The sequence below is a fragment of the Halichoerus grypus genome, chromosome 5 (assembly GCF_964656455.1).
Source record: "Halichoerus grypus chromosome 5, mHalGry1.hap1.1, whole genome shotgun sequence".
In the NCBI taxonomy this organism is placed as follows: domain Eukaryota; kingdom Metazoa; phylum Chordata; class Mammalia; order Carnivora; family Phocidae; genus Halichoerus; species Halichoerus grypus.
The window spans coordinates 44,054,017-44,080,034 of NC_135716.1; the positions used below are offsets into that span (position 1 = coordinate 44,054,017).

General features: G+C 34.9%; 1 protein-coding gene across 2 annotated transcripts in view; it reads left to right on the forward strand.

Annotated features, from left to right (window-relative positions):
* The window catches only part of LOC118551422 (uncharacterized protein C8orf88), a 40,491-nt gene that overhangs the window by 3,690 nt on the left and 10,783 nt on the right, over positions 1 to 26,018 (forward strand). Inside the window, exons 2-5 of one of the 2 annotated variants that reach the window (XM_078072238.1) lie at positions 3,024 to 3,122; positions 3,261 to 3,326; positions 5,075 to 5,148; positions 15,210 to 15,285. In XM_078072238.1, coding sequence (XP_077928364.1) covers positions 3,050 to 3,122; positions 3,261 to 3,326; positions 5,075 to 5,148; positions 15,210 to 15,285 — 289 coding nt within the window. In that variant the 5' untranslated portion in view covers positions 3,024 to 3,049. The remainder of the gene's footprint in view (positions 1 to 3,023; positions 3,123 to 3,260; positions 3,327 to 5,074; positions 5,149 to 15,209; positions 15,286 to 26,018) is intronic. The other variant, XM_078072239.1, reaches the window with a different exon arrangement.

The window sequence follows — 26,018 nt, forward strand, 5'->3', positions numbered from 1 at the left end:
TTTATGTACTTGTGTTGCAAAACCATATAATAGTTCTGTAACTCCCCAACTCTTGAAAATCCCTAGTTTAAATACTGTGGATTTGCACTGCTCAGCAACTGGAAAGGACTTTACAACCTATCAACTCAATTTCAGCTGAGCAATGAAAAACAAGAAAGTGTGTGCCAAAGTACTCTATTGTATTCTGATTCATTAGTTTCATATGGGAAACAGGATGGAAAGTTACTACACACTAGTATTAGGGTTCTAATTATGTCTAGGATAAACATTAAATAACACAATATTAGATTGCTTTTTGGTCCTTATTTAAAATTTTTCCTTCTGCATAGAACATATTCAATATTTGAAGTATTTTTTTTTGCTACGTATGCTTATAACTTTTGTTTCTTATTATATCAAAGTTGTATTGCCAACAAGTACAGACCGCGTTAGTTTTTTTAGAAGGTTGTTAATAGCCATGTTGAAATACCAGTTAAGAGACACATTACAAAAGTTTGATAGGTATTAATTAACTAATTAATTAATTAACTGGCTGGCTTATCTCCAAACTTTAAGAAAAAGTAACTATTTTGTGCTTAGTTATCAGTGCTTTGAGAGGTTGTTTATAAATTTATGATTTTAACATCTGAATTGTGTCCAGAGGCATTTTTTAAATAGATGAAAGCATGTCTTTGGAGCTAAAAGGGTTATTAACCCTATTCTTTACTTTGGGAAACAGTCATTTAGGGTAATGATCTGCTTAAAATCATATGGTTACAACTGCTTCTGGATGAGCAGATACAAAGTCAGATAGAATTTTACTTTAGGCTTTGTTTTAATAGGCACCATAATTTGGAAATCTGTGTCCTATTCAGGCATCAGAAGGTTTTAGTTATATTTAAGAGGTATTTAAATTTATAGATTTATTTAGTAAAACTAATTATGTTACAGGTACTAGGACACAAAGATAAGTAAGATCTAGTTTTTTTAGCCTCAATTAACCAAGTCTAATCAAACAGGCATGTAATAGATTTACTGTGATACATCTTAGAATAATTAATAAATAAAATACAGTAAGGGCTAGTGGAAGAAGAAAGAAAGATAAGTTATTATTGTTATTATTTTACTGTCAGCTATCTGTTAGGAACTAGAAAGCTTCAGGTGAACTACTTTATTTTCCATTACTGTTGAGACATGAGGATATTTTTTTCCAAGGAAGTAACAGGAACTTGACCTTGGTCTTGAAAGATAAATAGCGTTTTGGGAGAAGAGCAGCAGGGAGAGTGAAAGAACTCCAGAACATATAAATATATGGTGAAACAAAATAAGATTTATGAATTCAACAATCCGTTAAACACCCACAGTGTTCTAGGCACTGTGCTAGACACGGGAGATATACCTGTGTGAAAGAACTATAATTTAATGGTCAGATAATAGGTAATTGCAACTAGTACAGTAAGTACCATATTGGAAGAGGATAGACACAGGGGTGTTTTGTGAGCACATAAGGGTACTTAACCAGAACCTGTTCAATTCTGCCGGGGTGTGGGGTAGGAGAAAGGTTGGGCAAGATTCTTGATTCTTACTGGCCAGAAGCATGGACATGGGCATCCCATCACTTCCTTGATTCAGGACCTTGGGCAAGTTACCTAATTTCTCCAAGCCTTATCTGCAAAATTAGGATTATAAAAAAATAATAAAGCTAACATTATTAAGCTCTTACTATGTACCAGGCATATACATATATCTTACTTAGTCTTCACATCAAACCTAGGATAGAGAGGCTGTTTTCCATAGTTATATAACTAGGTGCTGGAACCATAATATGAACCCATGTAGGCCAACCTGAGACCCGAACTCTAACTCTTAATTGTGCCTAATTAATAGAGTTATTCTGAATTTTAAATAATGTAACTTAGGTAAATGGTTTACTCTGCATGACACTTGGATGTCGGCTCCTATTTCTATTCTGAATAATCCAGGAGGATTATTCATTCAGGAGGAATTGAAGTTTTTAGAGCAGGTGTGTGTGTAAAGGGATCATAGTTTGGAGAGAAAGAGGTTATATTCATCCATTTGTTCAGCAAATGCTTGTGTTACACCTACTTTGGATCCAGTCCAGGTACTGTGTTAGTTGCCAGGGAAAGAGTGTAAATGAAAATATTGTTCCTCACTTAAAGAATCTGCGCCTCACTTTTGTAAGTATAAAAGACAAATCAGTCATTATAGTATAGTACAGTGTTCTCTAATGCCATGATGTAGGCATATTCACTGTGTCCCATGAACATAGGGAGAGAAGGGAGTATTTAAATCAGACTGAGTGATCAGGGAGATGAATTCAGTGCTACTGTGGAACTAAAAGAGTAGTGGTGGGAAAGAAGAAAATAGATTTGAGAAATATTTTGGAAGTAGAATGGACAGGAATTAGAGACTAATTATGGTATGGAGGCTCTTATTTAGATCTTATTTAACCAAAGGTGATCTGAGGGAGTTGAAGACTTTAAGGAACATCTTTGGAGTCAAAGTAATGAATTTGATTTTGGATATCTTGAATTTGAGGTGTCTGTGATAAAATGTAAACAGAAATATCTTAAAAAATAGAATTGGAATTTAAAAGAGAGGTAGGTGCTAAATGTATAAATTAGGGTATATTTATCATGTAGATAGGTAGTTGAAATCATCAGAATAGTTGAGGTCAGGGAAGAGGATCAAAGCCAAATTTGGAAGAATTCCTAAATTTAATTGGAGGAAAGAAGAGGAATAAGCCAAGGAAGTTAGAAGAGGTAGTCAAAGAAATAGGAAACAAACTAAAAGAAAAGTCAGGGAAGTTATGGGAGGAAAATATTTCAAAAAAGGGAATGTTCCATTGTGACAGATGGTATAAAGGGCTCTGAGGTTTCCACCTTAACTTATAAAATAGATTATCTTCAAATGAATGTTTGTGTGTGTGTGTGTGTGTGTGTGTGTGTGTGTGTGTGTGTATGTATATAAAAGCATCTTGATTATCTTGTTGAAAAGATAAGATCCATTTTTCCTTCCTAAAGTATGGAACCTCAAGGTCTTTGTGATAATGGAAACCAAAAAATTGATTGGTAAACCGCTTCAACCAGCAAGACCTGTTCGTCATCTGACTTCTCCCCCTGGTGAGTAATCTGGGGTATATATCTTTAAATATTAATTGTTTAATGGCTAAGTAGTATATGAAAGGCTAAATAATATATGAAGTAATTGTTTATGGTGGGTAAGAAATATTGAAAACTAATGATCTTGTTTGTTTGAAGAATTTAAAAACCGAAGAAAAAGACTCTTAATAGTCTGTGAATCCATAGTGTACCAGACTAACAAAGGTAGGAAGAATGGCTCTTGCCTGAGAACAACTTTTTGTATTTTTTTTATGTCTCATTTTCATGGTTAACTGGCTTCTGCTTAGAATGATACTCTAAATACAAATTGTGCCCTGTGATTATGATCACTGCAGAGCAATCATGCTGGAGAGAGAATTAGCCTTTAAAAAAAATTCCTAACAGCATATAAATGAATGAATAAATGAATGAATACAAACAAAACAACAGTTACAGATTAGGGCTATGCTAGGACATATAGTCTCATTTTTCAGGAAATTTAAACAAAAATTTCTAAAATTAAAGATTTTTTCTTTTGCCTATAAAACTAGTATTTGGGACAAATTTTTGGAATACTTTTTCCTTAATTGGATTATTAACCCTTTATTTTTTTCATTGTTGCCAGAATGGCTTCTGTATTTTAACTTAGGTTTATATATATATGTGTATATATATCTCCTAAATATTAATATATATATCTCCTAAATATTAATATATAAATATGTCAGCATCCTATTAAAATATTCTTTAGTCCATGTGTTCAACTGAGTAACTGATTAGAAAAGGGAAAAAAAATAGCTCTTTTATTGGGTGCAAAGATGAAGCAGAAAAGATAGAAATGGCACCAGTTCCTCAGTCTTCAATTTGTTCTCCCATCCTTGGTTCTTACAAGGAAGAGTGTCTCTACTTTGGTCATGTTTCCCCTGAAGATGGCTATGACTTAAGACAGACAAATGAAATTAGGGATCTTCTGGACCATAGCTTTAGCAGTGTTGATGCCATCTCCTTCTGGTGTGCTGAAGAAGCAGTAGTTTGGGGTCAGGTCTCAGCTTTTCTCCTAAAGGGAAGGGTATAAAGCCATTGGCAGCAGCCCCTTTCTGTGACCACCCTTTTTACAGCACCCCTCACTCCCTTATCTGTACAGATTCAGTTTTTCATTGATCCTTTCCTTCCAAGTCTGTTATAGGGGTTAAAGGTAGTGGGCCCATCTCTCATTTAATTATATCCTTTTAAGATCCAGAGAGAAGTAGTTTTATTAGGTAGAAAGGCTTAGTAAATCAGAAACTAATTTTGGCCTTTTTCAATATACTTCTGTATTCCCTGGCTAGCTCACATCCCCAGAGAATTCTACTTTTCTTCAAGACCCAGATAGAATTATTTACTTTTTTTTTTTAAGACTTTATTTATTTATTTGAGAGTGAGAGTTAGAGAAAGACCAAGCTCGAGCTGGGCTTGAGCAGGGTGGAGGGGCAGAGGGAGAGAATCTCAAGTAGATTCTGCACTGATCGTGGAGCCCAATGCAGGGCTCGATCTCACGACCCATGAGATCGTGACCTGAGCCAAAACCAGGAGCTGGACACTGAACCAACTGAGCCACCCAGGCACCCCAGAATTATTTCCTTTTGTGAAGCTTTCCTCTATATCACAAAGCCCAGTCTGCTCTCCCCTAGTATCTTCTCTGTAGCCCTCATATAACTTGTTTTTATTATAGTAATTGTTTATGAGCTTGTCTTTTAAAATAGACCATGAACTCTTTTATCTCTGAACTCTTTTCACACTTACAACCCGTCCCCTAACACAGTGGCTGACATTTCATAGTGTTTAATAAATATTTGTTAAGTAAATGAATTATCAGAAAACAATTCAAAACAGTACCTAGAATATCCTGGATACCTAAGGTTTTTGGGTGGTTGTATATCATTTATTGAAGTAATGGGTATTTAAAGTATTTTTCTTTTTTTCCCTTCTAACAGGAGCAGTATTCCCTTTCAACTTTCAAAATGAATATTCATGCAACACTCAGTGCTTACAAAGTGGAGTTAGCAGAGTAAGTCCTAGAAATTATAATAAAATGAAGTATTGCAGACTGGAAAGTAACATTTGTTAGATGGTGCTGTGCCAGGTACCATGCTAGGTACTTTATATACTTTTTAAAAAGTTATGATATATTTCAATAATATACTAAAGGAAATTATACCTGTTGCCCAGCATTTTCAAATCTAAACATTTTGCTGTATTTTAGAAAATGTTAAAGAGGGGTACCTGGGTGGCTCAATTGGTTAAGCATCCAACTCTTGATTTTGGCTCAGGTTATGATCTCAGGTTTGTGAGATAATATTCTCTCTCTTCCTTTCCCTCTGCCCCTCCCCTGCCTAAAAATGTTAAAGAAGAAACCTAACATATATTTTAAAACCCCTATTTATCCCTCCACTAACCCATCTTCTCCTCACCCTCCTTTTCTCACCCCTATGTAGGTATATGAGAATAGTGTTCATTGTGCAGTGGAATCCTATTTCCTGCCATCCCCAAGTATTGCTTTAAATGTGCGCAGTAAGGCTTGTCCCAGAGATGGGCCCAGAGAGGTGGTGGCTGGCCTGAGGGGCACATAGCCACATGCCAAGGTTCTGATAGGAAGATGAGCTTGAGCCCCAGCGCTGCCATTTCCCAGCCCTGTGACCTTACATGAGTGATTTCTTTCACTTCTCAAAGCCTCAGTTTCCTCACCTGAAAATGGGGCTAATAGCTGTCTTTCTCACAGGTAAGTGTGAGGAGGAGGCAGCAGTGAGCTAATGCTTCCAAAGTCTTAGCACTGTGTCTGGCATGTAGTAAGTGCTCGTTCCATACATGCAGCAGTTTTCATGGCTGTGCCTGTGGACTGTGCCCCTCCACCATCCCATTTTCTTCTCACCCTCCTCCTTACCCTCCTCCAATTATTTTCAATTTGTTATTGTTTCCATGAATGTATTAGTACTTTTGCTACAACAAATAGAATTGTTTCAACTGTTTTATAATTTTATATAAATAGTATTATACCCACATGTGTTTTTGCTGTTCTTTTTGCATTTAGGTTTATATTTTAAAATTTCTAACATAATTTTTTGACTAAGTAAAATCATCAGAATTGAAAATTGAAAACATATAAAATGGCATTTAGTGAAAAATTTCCCTGCAATCTCTATCCCCTAGTCACCAACTTTCTCTGATCAGAACTAACCATTGTACCAGTTTCTCACCTAGATCCTTCCAGAAATAGATTATGCATGCACAAGCATAAGTATATTCATAATAAATAGAATGTTAGGCAACTTTTAAAATGAATAAAGCTGTTCTATATGTGCTGATACAAAAAATCTCTTTATATATATTAATACGCCATATTTTTTGTTCCATTTTCTATTGGTGGGCTTGGCACTTGTTTCTATTTTACAATAAATGCTATGCACATCCATCCATATGTTATATTTTATGCATGTTTGGGAGGTTCTCTGCATTATAAAACTGAAGTAGAAGTACTATGTTAACAGGTAATCTTATCTTCAATGTTATTATTTACTGCTAAATTACTCTCCAAAGTGATTTGTATGAGCAATGAAGGAGAGGTCTGATTTTTCTACATCCTTGCCTTGTTATTGTCAGACTTCAAGATTTTGTCTTGTTTAATGGATAAGAACTCATGTATTTTTTTTTTTAAAGATTTTTATTTATTTATTTGAGAGGGAGAGCAAGCGAACATGAGTGGGGGGAGGGGCAGAGGGAGAAACAGTTTCCCTGCTGAGCAGGGAGCTCCACATGGGGCTCGATCCCAGGACCCTGATATCATGACCTGAGCTGAAGGCAAACACTTAACTGACTGAGACACCCAGGCACCCCTGAGAAATATCTTTCTGTTGGTTTTAGTTTTTAATTTTCTATTATTTGTGAAGTGGGGCATCTTTTCATGTTTAACTTGGCCATTTGGATTTTCTCTTTTTCTGAATTGCCAGTTCATATCATTTGCCCATTTTTCTTGGGTTGTCTTTTTCTTTTTGGTTTATATGCCTTTAAACTGTATTTTGGATTTTAATTATTTTTCTTTTATGCAGAGCAAATATTTTCTTTCCTGGGAATATGGTTTATGAGAGAATTGTTTCTTTTTTGTGGTGTTTTTGTTCAGAAGTTTTAAATCTTAATGTAGTCATATTATCAGTGTTTTTCTTTATGATTTCACTTTTTATGTGATTGTGAAGTCTAACCATTGCTAACATCAAAAGATATTTTCCTACATACATGTTCAGGTATAGTCTACCTGAAATTGATTTTTTTATAAGATATGAGATAGAAATCTAATTTTTTTAATGTAGATGACCAATTCTCAAGTATAATTCATTGAATAACCTATTATTTCCATAAAGATTTATGACATCTTTATTGTATAATAAGTTTTCATATACATAAGGTCTTTCTCTGGGCTCTATTCTGTTCCATTGATCTAATTGCATGTCTCTGTGTCAGTACCATGATATCTTAATTACTCTTGCTTTATATTAATTTTTAATAAGTCGTTGTAATGTTTTATTTTATTCTATCAGCTAGCATGCCCCCTTAATACAATAGTAATGTTTATAACTCTCTTTGGAACCATTGACCTTCTTCAAAAAACTTTATATGTAAAAAAGTATATTAACATTGCAGATTTTATAGAAGAAAACCAAATCATATAATAAATTTACTCCTAAACTTAAAATTTTGTCTGCTGCTTCAGTTATAATGCAAAAGCTACCAGAACCTATGTCAGAGGTGCCACATACATGCTGGATACTTTTTACTAACTATATATTTTTTAAGCCAACTTTATTAAGGTATAATTTACAGTGAAACGAACCCATTTGTTCAATGAGTTTTGACAAATATATACCCTACGTAACCAACCCCACAATGAAGATATAGAACATTTTTATCTTCCCCCAAAGTGCCCTTATATCTCTTTGCAGTCAGTCATTCATCATTCGTGCTTCCACTAACCCCTAATGCTCCCTCCTGCTCCAGGCATCCACTGATCTGCTCTCTTTAATTGTAAATTAGTTTTGACTATTCTAGAATGTCATGTAAATGAAATATACATATTGGATATAATGAATAATGCTGCTCTGGATGATTATGTTCAAGTTTGTGTGTGGACATACACCCAGTACACAGGAATGGAATTGATGGGTTTTATGAGGAGTTTGTTTAACTTACAAGAAACTGCCAAAATGTTTTTCAAAGTGGTTGTGCTATCTTATATTCCCACCAGTAGTATGTGCCAGTTCCAATAGCTTCATAGCCTACCAATTTTTAGCCATTTTAGTATGTGTTAGTATCTAATTGTATTTTAAATTTGCATTTTCTTACTGATTAATGAGATTGAGCATCTTATGAGCTTATGTTCCATTTGTATTTTTCTTTTTTTTTTTTGTGAAGTGTCTGTTCAAATATTTTGCATATATTTGATATTTGGGTTGTTTGCCTTGTTTGGGTTGTTTGATTTTGGGTTGTTTGGTTCATTGAATTGTGAGAGTATTGAAAATCAGTATACATGTGTGAGTTTATTTCTAAACTCTATTATGCTTTATTGATTTATATGTCTTTTTCCCCCATCTTTATTGAGATACAATTGACATGTAACTAAGTTTAAGATATGATGTGTGATGATTTGATACATTTATATGTTGCAAAATGTTTACCACAATGAATTTAGTTAAAATATTCTTCATTTCACATAATTACCATTTGTTGTTGTTACAGAGAGAACATTTAAGATTTATTTTCTTAACAGCTTTCAGGTATACAATACAGTATTGTTAACTATATTCACCACACTACATAGGTACTCCTATGTGTCCATCTTTTTGTCAACATCACATTTTACAGACTGCTGTAGCTTTATGATAAGTCTTGATATAAGATAGTGAAAGTTCACTAACTTCTTCAGTCTTTTTCAAATTTGTCTCAGTTGTCTAGGTCTTTTGCATTTCCATATAAGTTTTAAATGAGCTTGTCAATTTCTACAAAAAAGTCTACTGGAATTTTGATTGAGTCTAAAGATTAATTTGAGAAGAATTAACATCTTAACAATATTGAGTCTTCTGATTCGTGAACACAGCATATCTTTCCATTTTTTGTATTTTCTAGCATAGGGGTCCTGAACATCTTTTGTCAAATTTATAAGCATTTCATATTTTTTGATACTATTATAAATGGTACTTTGTGTAAATTTCAAATTCCACATGCTGGCTGGTAGGATACATAAATAGTATTGGTTTTTGTATATCGATCTTGTTAAATTCACTTATTAGATCTGTTTTTTTTGTAGACTCTTCCCTCCCATTCATGTTCTATTATGGGAATAATTTTACTGTAGCTTGTTCTATAAATACATAATACATTGCTATTATTTTTGCTTTCACATGTTATCTTTTAAAATAACTTAAGAAATAAAAGAATGAGTTTTATTTCACCTTTATTTACTCCATTTCCAGTGCTCTTAATTTCTTTGTATAAATTCATGTTTCTGTTTGATATTATCTTCCCTCTGCTGAATAACTTCTTTTAACCTCTGTTTTTTATTATTACCTCATAAAAAATACTTGAAAACTTTGACTTAAAACAATAGCTTCTTACTCTTTTTCATGGCTCTGTGGGTTGACTGAGCTCAGGTGGCCTTTTTCTAAGTTCAGTAATGTGGCTGCAGTCAGGTAGCATCTAGGATTGGAGTCATTTAATAAGTCTTGACTCGATGGCCAGATGGCTTACTTACATGTCTGACAGTTGGTGCTGGCTATTGGCTTATGATTCAGCTGCTTCAGTGGAATGGAAGGAACACCTACAAATGGCCTTTCCAAGTGGCTTGGGCTTTTCACAGTTCCATATCTGGGTTCCATGACTAATGTTCTAAAAGATAAGAGGTGGAAGCTGCCAGACTCTTAAGGCCTGGAAATAAGCAAAGTGTCATGTCTGCCGTATTAGATCTGTCTGAGCAGTCAGAAGAACTTGCTCAGATTCAAGGGGAAGAGATAAAGAATTTACCTGTTGATGGGAGGAATGTCAATATTTTGTAGCCATCTTTTATTTATTTAAGAGTAATTTGAGGGTTGCCTGGGTGGCTCAGTTGGTTAAGCGTCTGACTCTTGATTTTGGCTCAGATTGTGATCTCAGTATCCTGAGATTAAGCCCCCTGTTGGACTCTGCACTGAGCAGAGTTGGCTTGAGATTCTTTCCCTCTCTCTCTCCCTCTCTCTGTGCTCCCCCCCAACCCTGACTCACGTTTGCTGTCTCTCTAAAATAAATAAATAAAATCTTAAAAAAAACCCCAGTAATTTGAATTTTCCTTCATCTGTATTACCATTTCCTGGTCTTTGCCCATTCTTTATTATAGGCTTTTTTTTTTTTCATTGTTTTGTAGGAGCTCTTTTATACTACAGAAATTAACTAACTCAATGAGTTAGTTTTTTTCCTGTTTAACTTTTGTTCTAGGAGTGGAGTTTGTTTGTTTTTTTTAAAGATTTTATTTATTTGACAGAGAGAGACATAGCGAGAGAGGGAACACAAGCAGGGGGAGTGGGAGAGGGAGAAGCAAGCTTCCCCGCAGAGCGGGGAGCCTGATGCGGGGCTCGATCCCAGGACCCTGGGATCATGACCTGAGCCGAAGGCAGACGCTTAACGACTGAGCCACCCAGGTGCCCTTAGGAGTGGAGTTTGATATGCATTTACCTTTTCTCATTCTCCTTTGTTATCTCAGTGATGTACGTTTGTTTAAGATGAGTGACAGGAGGTGGGAACATTTTTGCTATAAATATGAAAAAGCTATATAGAATTTTGGGTATTGTACCATAAATTGCAAAGAGCCTTGACTTGAAAAAAAAAAAAAAAAAAAGACCTGGTGTTTATTTTGCTTTACTCAGGCCTATTCAATTTTTCCATTTCCTAAACTAGCTATATTACCCCATACTTCCCAACAGAAAGCTGTTCTTTTCTTCCATAAACATTCATTTTTCATTAGTCAAGCCAGTCTAACTACTACTAATCCTCCAAGTATTGTTTAAGCATCATGTAAAGCCCTTCCTGACATTTTTAAAAAAAGATTTTATTTATTTATTTGACAGAGATACAGCGAGAGAGGGAACAAGCAGGGGGAGTGGGAGAGGGAGAAGCAGGCTTTCTGCTGAACAGGGAGCCCAATGTGGGGCTCCATCCTAGGACCCTGGGATCCTGACCTGAGCCAAAGGCAGACGCTTAATGACTGAGCCACTCAGGCGCCCCTTTCCTGACATTTTTAAGCCAAGTTTGAGACTCCTACTCATTCCTTCCATCACACTTTCTGCATATCTTTATTATAGAATTCTCAAATTTTATTGATTTGATTATGTAAGATTGTAAAATTTGTAAGATGTATGATTTTATTGTAAGAATATAATTGAAAAAATTATAAAATTTTAGTAGATGTATTCTTACATGCTATGAAATACTTGAAATAATCAGTATTTTTAGTTGCTAATATATGCAGAAATGACAAAATACATTTTTTTTCAAGATTTCTTGAGGTTTGATTGACAAAAATTGAATATATTTAGGTTATACAACATGATTTTTTGTAAAAGTATACAACCTGATGATTTAATGCATGTATACATTGTGATGTGATCCTAACAATCAAGTTAATTAACACATTCAGCACCTCACATAGTTACCAAACTTGTATGTGTGTATGTAGGGGGAACACTTAAGATTTACCCTCGTAGCAAATTTCAAGTATATAATACAATATTATTAATTATAACCACCATGCTGTATGTTAGATCTCTAGAACCTAATTATCTTGTAATTGAAAATTTGTATTCTTTGACCAGCTTTTCCCCATTCCCCCTATTCTCAGCCCCTGGCAATCACCATTCTATTTTCTAATTTTATGAGTTTGAATTTTTAACATTTCACATATAAGTGAGATCATACAATATTTGTCTTTGTGTCTGGCTTATTTCACTTAGTATAATGTCTTCCAGGTTCATCCTTGTTGTAACATGGCAGGATTTTCTTCTCTTTTTATGGTTGAATAATAGTCTATTTATATATTTTTCATCTATCTAATCTACCACATTTTCCTTATCCCATTCATCTGTTGATGGATATGTAGGTTATGTCCTTATTTTGGCTATTGTGAAAAATGCTGCAGTGGATGAACATGGGATTGCGCAGTCTTCAAGACTGTGCTTTTGTTTCCTTTGGATGTATACTCAGAAGTGGGATTGCTGGATCTTTCAGTAGTTCTACTTTTAATTTTTTGAGGAATTTCCATACTGTTTTCCAAAATGGCTGAACCAATTTACATTCCCACCAACATTGTACAAGAATTCCTTTCCTCCCCCATTCTTGCCAACACTCACCTTTTTTTGATGATAGCCTTCCTAACAGATGTGAGGTGGTATCTCCTTGTAGTTTTGATTTGTATTACCTTGACGATTTAGCAATGTCCAGCATCTTTTCATGTACCTCTTGGCCATTTGTATGTTTTCTCTGGAAAAATGTTTATTCAGGTCCTCTGCCTATTTTTAAATCAGATTATTATTATTATTTTGCTGTTGTGTTATATGAGATTTTTATATATTTTGGATATTCACCCCTTATTGGAAATATGGTTGGCAAATATTTTTTCCTATTTAGTAGGTTGCTCTTTCATTTTGTTGGTTGCTTTTGCTGTACAGAAACTTTTTAGTTTGATGTAGTCCCACTTATTTTTGCTTTTGTTGTTTATGCTTTTGATGTCATATTCAGAAAAATCATTGCCAAGACCAGTGTCAAGGAGCTTTTTCCATATGCTTTCTTCTATGGTTTTTATGGTCTTATATTAGGTTTTGATCCATTTTCAATTCATTTTTGTGTATAGTATAACATAAGGATAAAATTTCTTTTGCACGTGGATATACAATTTCCTCAACACTTTTTTTTTTTTAAAGATTTTATTTGTTTATTTGAGAGAGAGAATGTGAGAGAGCACAAGCAGGGGGAGCAGCAGAGGGAGAAGGAGAAGCAGACTCCTCACTGAGCAGGGAGCCTGATGTGGGGCTCGATCCCAGGACCCTGAACCTGAGCTGAAAGGCAGCCGCTTAACTGACTGAGCCACCCAGATGCTCCTCAACACTATATGTTGAAGAGACTATCCCTTCTCCATGTGTATTCTTGGTTCCCTCGTCAAAGATTAGTTGAGTATAGGGGTGTGTTTATTTCTGGGTTGTCTATTTTATTCCACAGATTTATGTGTCTTTCTTTTTTTTAAAGATTTTATTTTTAAGTAATCTCTACACCCAACATGGGGCTCAAACTTACAACCCTGAGATCAGTCCAGGTGTCCCATTATGTGTCTTTTTATGACAGTATTACAGTGTTTTGATTATTATAGCTTTGTAACATAGTTTTAAATCAGGAAGTGCGATGCCTCCAGCTTTGTTCTTACTCAAGATTACTTTGGCTACTTTTGTTTTTCCATATGAATTTTAGGACTGCTTTACCTATAAAAATTGCTACTGGAATTTTGAAACGGATTGCATTGAATCTCTAGATCACTTTATTTTTTTATTTTATTTTTTTAAAGATTTTATTTATTTATTTGAGAGAGAGAGTGAGAGAGAGAGAGAGAGCACAAGAGGGGGGAGTGGGAGAGGGAGAAGCAGACTCCCTGCTGAGCAGGGAGCCCGATGCGGGACTCGATCCTGGGACTCCAGGATCATGACCTGAGCCGAAGGCAGTCGCTCAACCAACTGAGCCACCCAGGCGCCCTGTAGATCACTTTAGATAGTAAGGACATTTTAACAGTATTCTTTCAATCTGTGAACATAAGGTATCTTTCCATTTATTTATGTTATCTTTAGTTTCTTTAGTGTCTTATAGTTTTCCATGTACAAATATTTTACCACCTTTGTTAAATTTATTCTTAAGTATTTTCTTCGTTTAAATACTATTTTAAAAAGAAATTGTTTCTTAATTTTTTTTTTTCAGATTACAGTTTACTTTTGAATTTGATTTTAGGTCTTGCATTTTAGTGTTAGTGAAGTGTGCCTCTGCTGAAATTGTCAAATTTAAAAAATTAATTTTTAAAAAGGACCATATGGTAGTTCATGTTGTTTATTAAATCTAACAGGAAGAGAAACTTTGAAGAATGAAAATCTTTGACATTTTAATATTTTTCTACCTCTACTTAAAACTAAAGATTTTGCTAAAATTTGATTTTTTTCTGATAACTTATTTTGATGACTCAGTATTGTAGGGTTATCTCATTACTCTTCATTGTGTCATAGGGCTAGATAACTAATCTTTCTGACTTCTTGTGGAGTTACCTTGGTAGAATTTGCAGGTGTTTAAGGAACGGGCTACAACTTGCTACGACGGTGATTGATAGAGCGGAGATGTTCATTTTTCAGGATAGATGTCTTCAGAGAAACCTACCTTAATGAATTACCATGGTTCAGAGTATGGCCTACTGTTTGCAAAGTATAATAGCTCCTTGACACTGGTCTTGGCAATGATTTTTTTGAATATGACATCAAAAGCATAAACAACAAAAGCAAAAATAAGTGGGACTAAAACCAACTAAAAAGCTTCTGTACAGCAAAAGCAACCAACAAAATGAAACGGGTCAGTGTAAGAGATAATCTTAAGGATTGTTTGTATTGACCAAATTTGTGAAACTGATTATAAAATCAGAAAACCCATTTTTTTTTTTTTATCATGAGAAATCTTACTGTCTTGTGCTGGATATTTTCTTATTGGTTCTACTAGTTTATTATATGCGCTAGGGAGATTTATGGGAAGCTAAATTGTAATCCAGGTACTTCTTGGTGAGCATGGAATCAGAAGAGGAGTTAGTTAAAAAATCATGACAAAATAGTTAAAGATATATGTGAATGTATTTTGAAAGATTTTTTTTTGCTTATTTTTAATAAGCATTCTTACAAGATTGCTTATCATTTAGGCCAGAAATATGTCTTGACTAATACTTTGATTGTTTGGGAAAATAGTTTTGGATGGTAAAACAAAAAGGGTTATATAAAATTTTCAAGCCATAGTTAAAGTATGTTTTCTTTTTTTTTTTTTTAATAGTGTAAGACAAATGGAATGCAAGCCTTTTCTCAAGGTCATAATGAACAACAGCAACATCAGTCTCCAGTTAAAAAAGGTAAATTTTTTACCATAATTCCTAAATTTCATAAGGAAGTCTTAGCATTCCTGTTAATAGTTGCCTAGGTGCAAACCTTATGTACATAAGAAATTTTATTATATTCTTTCCGTTGATTTCAGTCTATATTAGAAATGCTATAGGTTTGATTGCTTTACAGGAGAGACCATAATAACAAGGCTTAAACAAGATAGAAGCTTATTTCTGTATTTTCTATAACAGCTCATAATTGAGCTGGTGTATTCATTCTGCTCTGGTGAAGTGTTATTGGACTCAGTCTCATTGCTTTGCCATCTTTAATGTATGGCTCTGTCTCATTGCCCAAGATGAATGCCTTTCCTCCAGCTGCCATATTCCCTGTCTAGCCATCAGGAAAGAGGTAAGGGGAGAGGTAGTTCTTAAAAGTATGACCATAAGTAGCATCTATCACTTTCACTGAATATCTCATTGGGCAGAACTTAGTCATACTATACAAAGCAGACTGGAAATTGTAATCTTCAGCTGTCTAGACTGCTAATTCTGTTACTGAAGCAGAAGGGAAGAACTGCTCTTGGGGATAACAAGTAGTCTTTCCCACTAGCTACTTTTTAATAAAATAAAAATTATTAATTTAATTTCCAAATTTTTGTCAGTCTATATAATTTAAAAGATATGAAAATATTAGCTTTTTCTTCTAGTATTTAACTCTGTATTTCTCAATAAAATGTTTAAATTGTTTCCAATTTTTTTATTTTTTGATATTGGCCGCCTATTTTGGAAGATGAGAACTTAACGTCTTCCACATCAGTTCTCTCACTTCTTTACCCTTCTATCTTCCCTCACAACCATATAGTTATTTCACAAGTTTCAGTTTTAACTGAATTACCACTCTTTATATAAACACAGTTGCTTAGCCAAGAGGTGCATATCTATTTCATACAATCCATCATTTTTCTTGGAGCTAATGTTTGCATTGTTTTTCTATGCAACTGCTGTTAACTTTTCCCCTTAAATGCTCCAAGAACTCTGTCACACTTACCTATAATATATTTCTTATGCACAAATATATCAGTTGGTATTTTTTTCCCCCCTGAGGAGACTTCTCTTTCAGAATCCTCCATTATCCTGTTCCAGTATGGGCTGTTTACTCCTCAGTACTGTTGTCCTGGAATGTATTTTTACTATTATCATGGGATACCCCATTGTAATTCTTTGGTTTCTTTCTTCTTTTAATTTTTATTTTATTTCATTTCATTTCATTTCATTTATGAAAGAGAGCGCGTGTGACCTGGTGGAGGAGCAGAGAGGGAGGGAGAAAGAATCTCAAGCAGACTCTGTGTTGAGTGCAGAGCCCAATGCGGGGCTCAGTCTCACAACACTGAGACCATGACCTGAGTTCAAATCAAGAGTCAGCAGCTTAACCAACTGAGCCACCCAGGCACCTCTTCTTTTTCCTTTTTAAATTGAAGTACAATTCACCATTTAAACCATTTTAAAATGTATAATTTGGTGGCTTTTAGTACAATATTGTACAAACACCACCACTATCTAGTTCCAGAACATTTTTATAATCCCAAAAGGAACCTCATACCCCTTAAGTAGTCATTTTCCATTCTCCCCTTTGCCCAGCCACTGACAAACCCTAATTTACTTTTTGTCTTAATGGATATACTTATTCTGAACATCTCCTCTAATGGAATTATATTATATGTGACCTTTTGTGTCTGGCTTCTTTCACTTACCATAAGATTTTCAAGGTTCATCCATGTGTAGCATGTATCAATACTTCATTCTTCATTCCTTTTTATGGCTAAATGATATTTTCTTGTATTGATATGTCACATTTTGTTTAACTTTCAGTTGATGGACATTTGGGTTGTAAACTTTTTGGCTATTATGAATAATGTTGCTATGAATATTTGTTGTGTTTGTTTGAACACCTGTTTTCATTTCTCTTGGATATACACCTGGGATTGGACTTGCCAGGTCATGTGGTAATTCTATGTTTAATTTTTTGAGGAATTGCCAAACTGTTTTCCACAGTGGCTGTACCATTTTACATTCCCAGTAGCAATATGTAAGGGTTCCAATTTCTTGATGTCCTTGTTAGGGTCTTTTTAAAATTTTTTTGTTTTTTAAATTTTTAAAAAAAGATTTTATTTTTTTGAGAGAGAGAGAATAAGCAAGAGAGAGAGCACAAGCATGAGAGCACAAGCATGGGGAGGGGTGGAGGGAGAAAGAGAAGCAGACTCAGGGAGTCCGATGTGGGGCTCGATCCCAAGACCCTGGGATCATGACCTGAGCCGAAGGCAGACACTTAACTGATGGAGCCACCCAGGCACCCCTAGGATCTTTTTTTATTATAGTCATTCCAGTGGGTGTGAAGTGGTATCTCGTGATTTTGATTTACATTTCTCTAATGACTAATGATTTTGAGTGTCTTTTCATGTGCTTATTGGCCATTTGTATTTTTTCTTTGGAGAAAGGTCTATCCAAGTCCCTTGACCATATTTTAATTGGGTTATTTTATTTTTGTGGTTGAGTTATGAGTTTTGGATACTACACTTTCATTTATTTTCTCTCTGCAACTGCCCTCCCCCCCGCCTGCATGCTCACTTCCTTTCTTCCCCTCCACACACACACACACACACACACACACACACACGTGTGTGTATATAAGGTATTTGAGATATATATATTAGACCTTTATCAGATATATGATACTGGGCTCTTATCAGATATATACTTATCAGATATATAATTTACACATATTTTCTCCTATACTAGAGTTTCTTTTCATTCTCTTGATAGTGTACGTATCTGTACAAATTAAAAAAAAATTTGATGAAGTCTAGTTTCTTTTTTCTTTTGTTGCTCATGGTTTTGATGTCGTGTTTAAGAAATCATTGCCAAATCTCAAGTCATGGAGATTTACCCCTATAAGTTTTATAATTTTAGCTCTTACATTTAGATCTTTTTTTCCATTTTGAATTAGTTTTTATATATGGTGTTAAGTATAAGCCCAAATTCAATTTTTTTTTTTGCCTTGGATATCCAGTTGTCTCATCACCATTTGTTAAAGAGACTATTTTTTCTCCATTGGATGATCTTGGCACCTTTGTTGAAAATCATTTGAGCACAGGAGTATGTTTTTATTCCTCGACTTTCAGTTTTGTTTTCTTGATGATATGTCTGTCCTATACCGGTACCACACTGTTTTGATTACTGTAGCTTTATATAGTAAGTTTTGAAATTGGGAAGTGTGAGTCTTCAACTTTGTTCTTTTTCAAGATTGTTTTGGTTATTTGGGGTTTCTTGCAATTCCATGTGATTTTTAGGATCAGCTTTCCCATTTCTGCAAAAAAGGCTCCTTTTCTTTCAAAAGGAATTTTGATAGGGCTAATAATAGTGAACTTGTAGATCACTTTGGGGGATGTTAACAATATTAAATTTTTCAGTCCATGACCATGGAGTATATTTCCATTTATTTCAATCTTTATCAGTGTCTTGGTTTTCAGTGTATAAGTCTTGTACCTCTTCAGTTAAATTTACTCCTAATTATTCTTTGTCATGCTAATGGAACTGTTTTCTTAATTTCCTTTTTGGACTGTTTATTGATAGTGTAGAAAATACAACTGATTTTGTGTGGGGACATTGAGCTTACAGAAATAAAAAGGATTATAAAAATACCCAGTAGTGCAATTGCTGGGTCGTATGATAGCTCTATTTTCAACTTTTCTCCTGCTGGGTTTAGGCTTTATTTGCTGTTCGTTCTCCAGCTCCTTTAGGTGTAGGGTTAGGTTGTGTACTTGAGACCTTTCTTGTTTCTAGAGAAAGGCTTGTATTGCTATATACTTTCCTCTTAGGACTGTCTTTGCTGCATCCCAAAGATTTTGAACAGTTGTGATTTCATTTTCATTTGTTTCCATGAGTTTTTTTGAATAATTCTTTAATTTCCTGGTTGACCCATTCATTCTTTCATAGGATGCTCTTTAGCCTCCATGTATTTGAGTTCTTTCCAACTTCCCTCTTGTGATTGAGTTCTAGTTTCAAAGCATTGTGGTCTGAAAATATGCAGGGAATGATCCCAATCAAAAACTAATGATGTAATGTATGGTGATTAACATAGCATAATAAAATTTTAAAAAAAAGGATTATAAGAAAATACTACTAACAGTTAAGTATATGGCAACAAATTAGATAACCTAGGTTCAATAGAAAAATTACTAAAAACATAGAAATTAACCAAAACTTCCCTAAGACGAAATAGAATATCTAAATAAATATATAGCAAGTATGGGGATTGAATTTGTAATAAAAAATCTCCTAACAAAGAAAAGTCCAGGACTTGATGGCTCCACTGGTGAATTCTACCAAACATTTAAAGAAGAATTAACACGACTTTCTCAAACTCTTCCAAAATATTGAAGAGGAACACTTCTCAACTATCCTGTTAGGCCAATATTACTCTGATACCAAAGCCAGACAAAGACATCATATGAAAAGAAAACTACAGCTCAGTAATCCTTAGAATATAGGTACAAAAATACCAGTAAACCAAACCTAGCAGCAGGAAAAAACATCTTTTTCATTCATTCACTTTTAACTTATTTTTGTGATTGGATCTAAAGTGAGTATCTTGAGACAGCATATAATTGGATCATATTTTTAATCCATTCCTCCAATCTCTGCCCTTTAATTGGAGTGCTTATGACTGACATTTAATTGAAATTATTTAATAAGGAAGGACTAATTTCACCCATTTTGCTGTTTGTCTTCTATAAGTCTTATATCTTTTTTGTTTTTCATTTCCTCCATTTCCTCCATTAATGCCTTCTTTTGTGTTTAATAGATCCTACTTCATCATTTTTATTTCCTTTTTTATCCCTTATTATATATTTTGAAGTTATTTTCCTAGTAGTTACACTGGGGAATTACTTAATTCACAACAATCTAGTGTGAATATCAATTTAGTTTCAATATTATACAAAACTTTCCCCTATATAGTTTCATTCCACCTTACAATGCCATTGTCACAAATTCCATCTTCAAATGTTGTATAATCTATTAACCTAGATTTGTAATTCTGCAATTTTATGTATTTGTCTTTCAAGTCATATAGAAATAAAGGGGAGTTACATCCAAAAATTCATTGATATTAGTTTTTAACTGGCCAATGTAGATAGGCTTACTGGTGTTTACTTCTCAATGTGGATTCCAGTTACTTTGTACTTTCTTATTTCAGCTTAAAGGATTCCCTTTAGCATTTTTTCTAAGGCAAAGATTGTCTTATAACAGTTTGCTTATAATGCATCTCAGTGTTAACCTCTTTGAGTGTATTCAATTTGTAGCTCATCGAGCTTCTTTGTTGTGTCAGTGCATGTATTTCATCAAATTGGGGAGTTTTCTGCCATTATTTCTTTAAATATTTTTTTTGTCCTTTCTCTCTCCCCTCTCCTCCTGTGACTCCCATTATGCGTTTGTTGGTATTCTCGCCGTGCTCTCACAAGTATCTTAGGTTCTGTACATTCTTCACTTTTTTTTCTTTCTACTCCTCAGACTGGGTAATGTCAGTTGACTTTAAATTTGCTGACTCTTCTGCCTGCTCATATCTGCTATTGAACCATTCTAGTGAAGTTTTCATTTTGGTTATTGTACTTTTTTTCCCAGAATTTGTTTGGTTCCTTTTTATACTTTTTATTTCTTTATCGATATTTTCTTTTTGGCAAGACACTTTCTTATGGTTTCCTTTAGTTCTTTGAGCATACTTAAAATAGTTTATTTAAAGTCTTTCTCTTGGGCACCTGGGTGGCTCAGTTGTTAAGTATCTGCCTTTGGCTCAGGTCATGATCCCAGGGTCCTGGGACTGAGTCCCACATCGGGCTCCCTGCTCAGCGGGAAGCCTGCTACTCCCTCTCCCACTCCCCCTGCTTGTGTTCCCTCTCTCGCTGTGTCTCTCTCTGTCAAATAAATAAATAAAATCTTTAAAACAATAAAGTCTTTCTCTAGTAAATCCAGTATCTCTGCATCCTCAGAGAAAGTTTCTATTAATTTCTCTTTTTCCTGTGTATGGGGCATACTTTCTTCATTCTTTGCATGCATTGTATTTTGTTGTTGTTTTTGAAAACTGAGTATTTTGAGTATAATGTATTAACTCTGGAAATCAGATTTTCTCCTTTTTGAAGGGTCTGTTGTTGCTGCTTGTTGTAATTTTGTTGTCTGTCTAGCGACTTTTGTGAACTAATGTTGTAAAGTCTATGTTACATGTGGGCCACTCACGTCTCTTTTGTGATATATTCATGGTCAGCTGATGATTTGGCAGAGAATTCCTTCAATACCTAAAACCAAAAAACAGAAAAGGAAAAAAAAACCTCTCCCAATCTTTGCATATGGCTTCTACATGTGTGTTGGGGTGTGCCTTTAGTAAGTACTGGATCGGGCAGTTTACAACTCTTCCTTTGACTTTACTTCTTGCTTCTGAGAAACTGGAAGGTCAGCCAGAGGTGACAGCTTAGGACCTTCTCAAGTCTTTCTATGAGCATGAGCCTAGCCTTTACATTGCATGTAGCCTTGTAGATTCCTAGGAACATCTGAGTCTTTCTGTGCCCTTTATTCCCCAAAGCATCTTTTTCCCTAATCTTTATTCCTAAGCTTTTGGGGTTTTCCTATTGTTTAATTGTTATTCCTTCTCCCAGGTGGAATTGGCTAATACATTTCTCTATAAATGTTTTGACAAATGGATTCAGATAGCAGCCTCAGGTCCAGGAGAGTTCTTAGGTGAGATAAAGTCAAGTCCTTTGAGATGGTTCTTTAGGGAGCCACCAGACAGGTCAAAATGAACAACCATAGTTCTCTGAGAATATGATTTGCACTGCTCTCTCCAGTACTGGGAACCTGTACCAGGAATGAGAGCAGTTGTTTTCAAGGCCATTGCCAAGCTGGACTGGGGGAGATGTTCTCAGGCAAGTTAAAATACTACAAAACTCGTTAGCAAATTTAGCTGTTCTTTTCTTTACTAAGCATCCCCCTGGTTTTGTAAGCTTTTGATTCCAGAAAAAGTTGGTTCTGGAAGTTTTTGATAGTTTGTTGCTTTGGTGGAGGGATAGACTTTTAGGGTTTCTTTCTTGGTTACTTTTGCTTGGTTACTTGCTTGTTTTCTTCTTTTCTCATTTACCTCCTCATTTTGCTCAGTGCATTTTCCAGGAGCTTCAAAAAAGGGTATTGGTTTGTGAATTCTTTGAATTTGTGTATTTGAAAAGGTACTAATTACATGCTTGATTGATAGTTTGGTTAGATAGAAAATTCCAGGTAGAATGAACCTCTAAAGTCAGACACAGAAGGTTGAATATTGTATGATTCCATTTATATAAAATACTTAGAAAATGCAAATTCATAGAAAGAATGATTGCTTAGATGGGATTGAGAATGGAGAGTGGCTACAAATGGGAATGAGGTATCAGATGGTAGTTGATATAAATATTCTAAAACTAGATTGTGGCAGTGATTTCCCAGTTCTGTAAATATACTAAAAATCATTCAGTTGCACACTCAAAAGGAATGAATTTTATAGTATGTGAATTATCCTTCAACAAAGCTATGGAGAAGGAGGAAAAGGAGAATTTGCAGAATGCTGCTTAGTAGTATTGTCAAAACTTGCCAAGTGAAACCTTTCTGAGGCAGGGAATGTCTTAAACCTCAGGAGGCTGTACTTTGGGAACACACATTCATACAGAACTAGCTGCGTTTTCATAGTATGGATTAAATATAAAATTTGATTAACAAAATTCTAGGTTGAAAATTATTTTCATTCTAAAATTTTAAGGCATTTAGCTTCATTTTCCAGCAGGCTGTATTAATTGGCTTTTAATTCTACAAAGTTCAGTGCCATTCAGGTCCCCAGTACTTACAAATGGCCTTGTTTTCTGTTCTTTTTGTTTTTGCTGTTATTGGCTTTGGAAGTATTTTGGATTATGTGTTTATCTTTGCTCTTCTAAATTTCCTTTGTGTAGGTTTTTTTCCCCTCAATTTTTTTTTTCTGGGAAGTTGGTGCACTTTGGTTCTTCTGATGTGGAATTTTGTGGATATTTCTTTGATAATTTTCTCATCTCCATCTTCTCTGTTTTCTTCCTGAAATGTCTATTATAGTCAGATATTAGTGATATTAGTCTACTTGATTCTCTAATTTTCTTTCTTATTTTCTATCTTCTCATTCTTTTGGTTTTGCTTCCTAATATAGCTTTCCCCAATTTCTTTATCTGGCAGCACAGTCCAGAGAACAACTTGTAATTGAGTATTAGCCATAAGTTCTTTTAAAAGCCACAAGTCATTCCCATCACTGGAAAATTCTCATTCAGCTTTTACATGTGGCACTACAGCAGCAACAGCTGCCCAGTCTCTTGCTCTTTCCCTCTCTTTTTCATTGTCTAAGTTCAGAAACCTTAGCCCCCAGTGCCTATTACTTTTTAAAAGAGTGGTGTACCCATCTTTGGGTGTACCCAAGAGTGGTGGATACCCATCACCACTTTATTGGGGCACCTGGGTGGCACAGTTGGTTTAAGCATCTGACTCTTGATTTCAGCCCAGGTCATGATCTCAGGGTCATGAGATCGAGCCCCGTGTCGGGCTCCCTGCTGGGTAGTCTGCTTAAGATTTTCTCTCCTCTCTCTCTGCCCCACTAAAATAAATAAATCTAACTAAACAAAAAAACAAAAAACCCAAACAGAAAGATTTTTACTGAGGAATGATTTACATACTATAAAATACACCATTTTAACTACTATAGTATACACTTTATTGTCTTTTTATGTAAATTTGCAGAGTTGTGTGACCATTAACACAATTTGGTTTTAGAACATACTTATCACCACAAAAAGAATCCTGTCCACATTTACAGTCAGCACCCATTCCCATACCACCCAGCCCCAGGCAACTAATATTAATCATTATCTCTATTGATTTGCCTTTTCTGGACACTTCATGTAAATGGAATCATATAAATAAATCTTTTACATAGGACTTCTTTCACTTAACATAATGTTTTTCAGGCTCATCTATGTTGTAGCACTTACCAGTAGTTCCTTCCTTTTTATTGTTGAGTAAGTATGTTCATTGTATGGCTATACCACATTTTGTTGATCTGTTTACCAGTTGATGGACATTTTTGTTGTTTTTAGTTTTGGAAAGCATGAATAATGTTCCTATGAACATTCCTGTAAAAGTTTTTGTGTCGATACATTTTCATTCTCTTGGGTAGAAGTGGGATTACTGGGTCATATAGTAAATGTATGCCTAATTTCATGACAAATTTGTTCCAAGTGACTGTCACCAGCAATATCTGGAAATTCTAGTTGTTTTTAGTCCTTGCCGACACTTGGTATTGACAATTCATATGATTTTTTAGTTATAGCAATTCTAAGAGGTCCTGGTTTCCCAAGTGCTATAAACCCAGCAATTTCACTACTGGTTTTCTACCAAAGAGAAATGAGAAAAATGTATACACACAAAAACATATCCATTTTATCCAAGTTGTCAAATGTTGGCTTAAAGTTATTCATAGTATCTTTTTTCTTTTTTTTTTAAATTTTTTATTGTTATGTTAATCACCATACATTACATCATTAGTTTTTGATGTAGTGTTCCATGATTCATTGTTTGTGCATAACACCCAGTGCTCCATGCAGAACGTGCCCTCTTTAATACCCATCACCAGGCTAACCCATCCTCCCACCCCCCTCCCCTCTAGAACCCTCAGTTTGTTTTTCAGAGTCCATCGTCTCTCATGGTTCGTCTCCCCCTCCGATTTCCCCCCCTTCATTCTTCCCTTCCTGCTACCTCCTTCTTTTTTTTTTTTTTTTTAACATATATTGCATTATTTGTTTCAGAGGTACAGATCTGTGATTCAACAGTCTTGCACAATTCACAGCGTTCACCATAGCACATACCCTCCCCAATGTCTATCACCCAGCCACCCCATTCCTCCCACCGCACCCCCCACTCCAGCAACCCTCAGTTTGTTTCCTGAGATTAAGAATTCCTCGTATCAGTGAGGTCATATGATACATGTCATACGAGGATCGTATGATTCTTGTTCTTTCTTTTGTTAATGTATTGTATCACGTTGATTGATTTGCGGATGTTGAACCAACCTTGCAGCCCAGGGATAAATCCTACTTGGTCGTGGTGAATAATCCTTTTAATGTACTGTTGGGTCCTATTGGCTAGTATTTTGGTGAGAATTTTTGCATCCATGTTCATCAAGGATACTGGTCTGTAATTCTCCTTTTTGATGGGGTCTTTGTCTGGTTTTGAGATCAAGGTAATGGTGGCCTCATAAAACGAGTTTGGAAGTTTTCTTTCCATTTCTATTTTTTGGAACAGTTTCAGAAGAACAGGTATTAATTCTTCTTGAAATGTTTGGTAGAATTCCCCTGGGAAGCCATCTGGCCCTGGGCTTTTGTTTGTTGGGAGATTTTTGATGACTGCTTCAATTTCCTTAGTGGTTATAGGTCTGTTCAGGTTTTCTCTTTCTTCCTGGTTCAGTTTTGGTAGTCGATACATCTCTAGGAATGCATCCATTTCTTCCAGGTTATCTAATTTGCTGGCATAGAGTTGCTCATAATATGTTCTTATAATTGTTTGTATTTCTTTGGTGTTGGTTGTGATCTCTCCTCTTTCATTCATGATTTTGTTGATTTGGGTCATTTCTCTTTTCTTTTTGATAAGTCTGGCCAGGGGTTTATCAGTCTTGTTAGTTC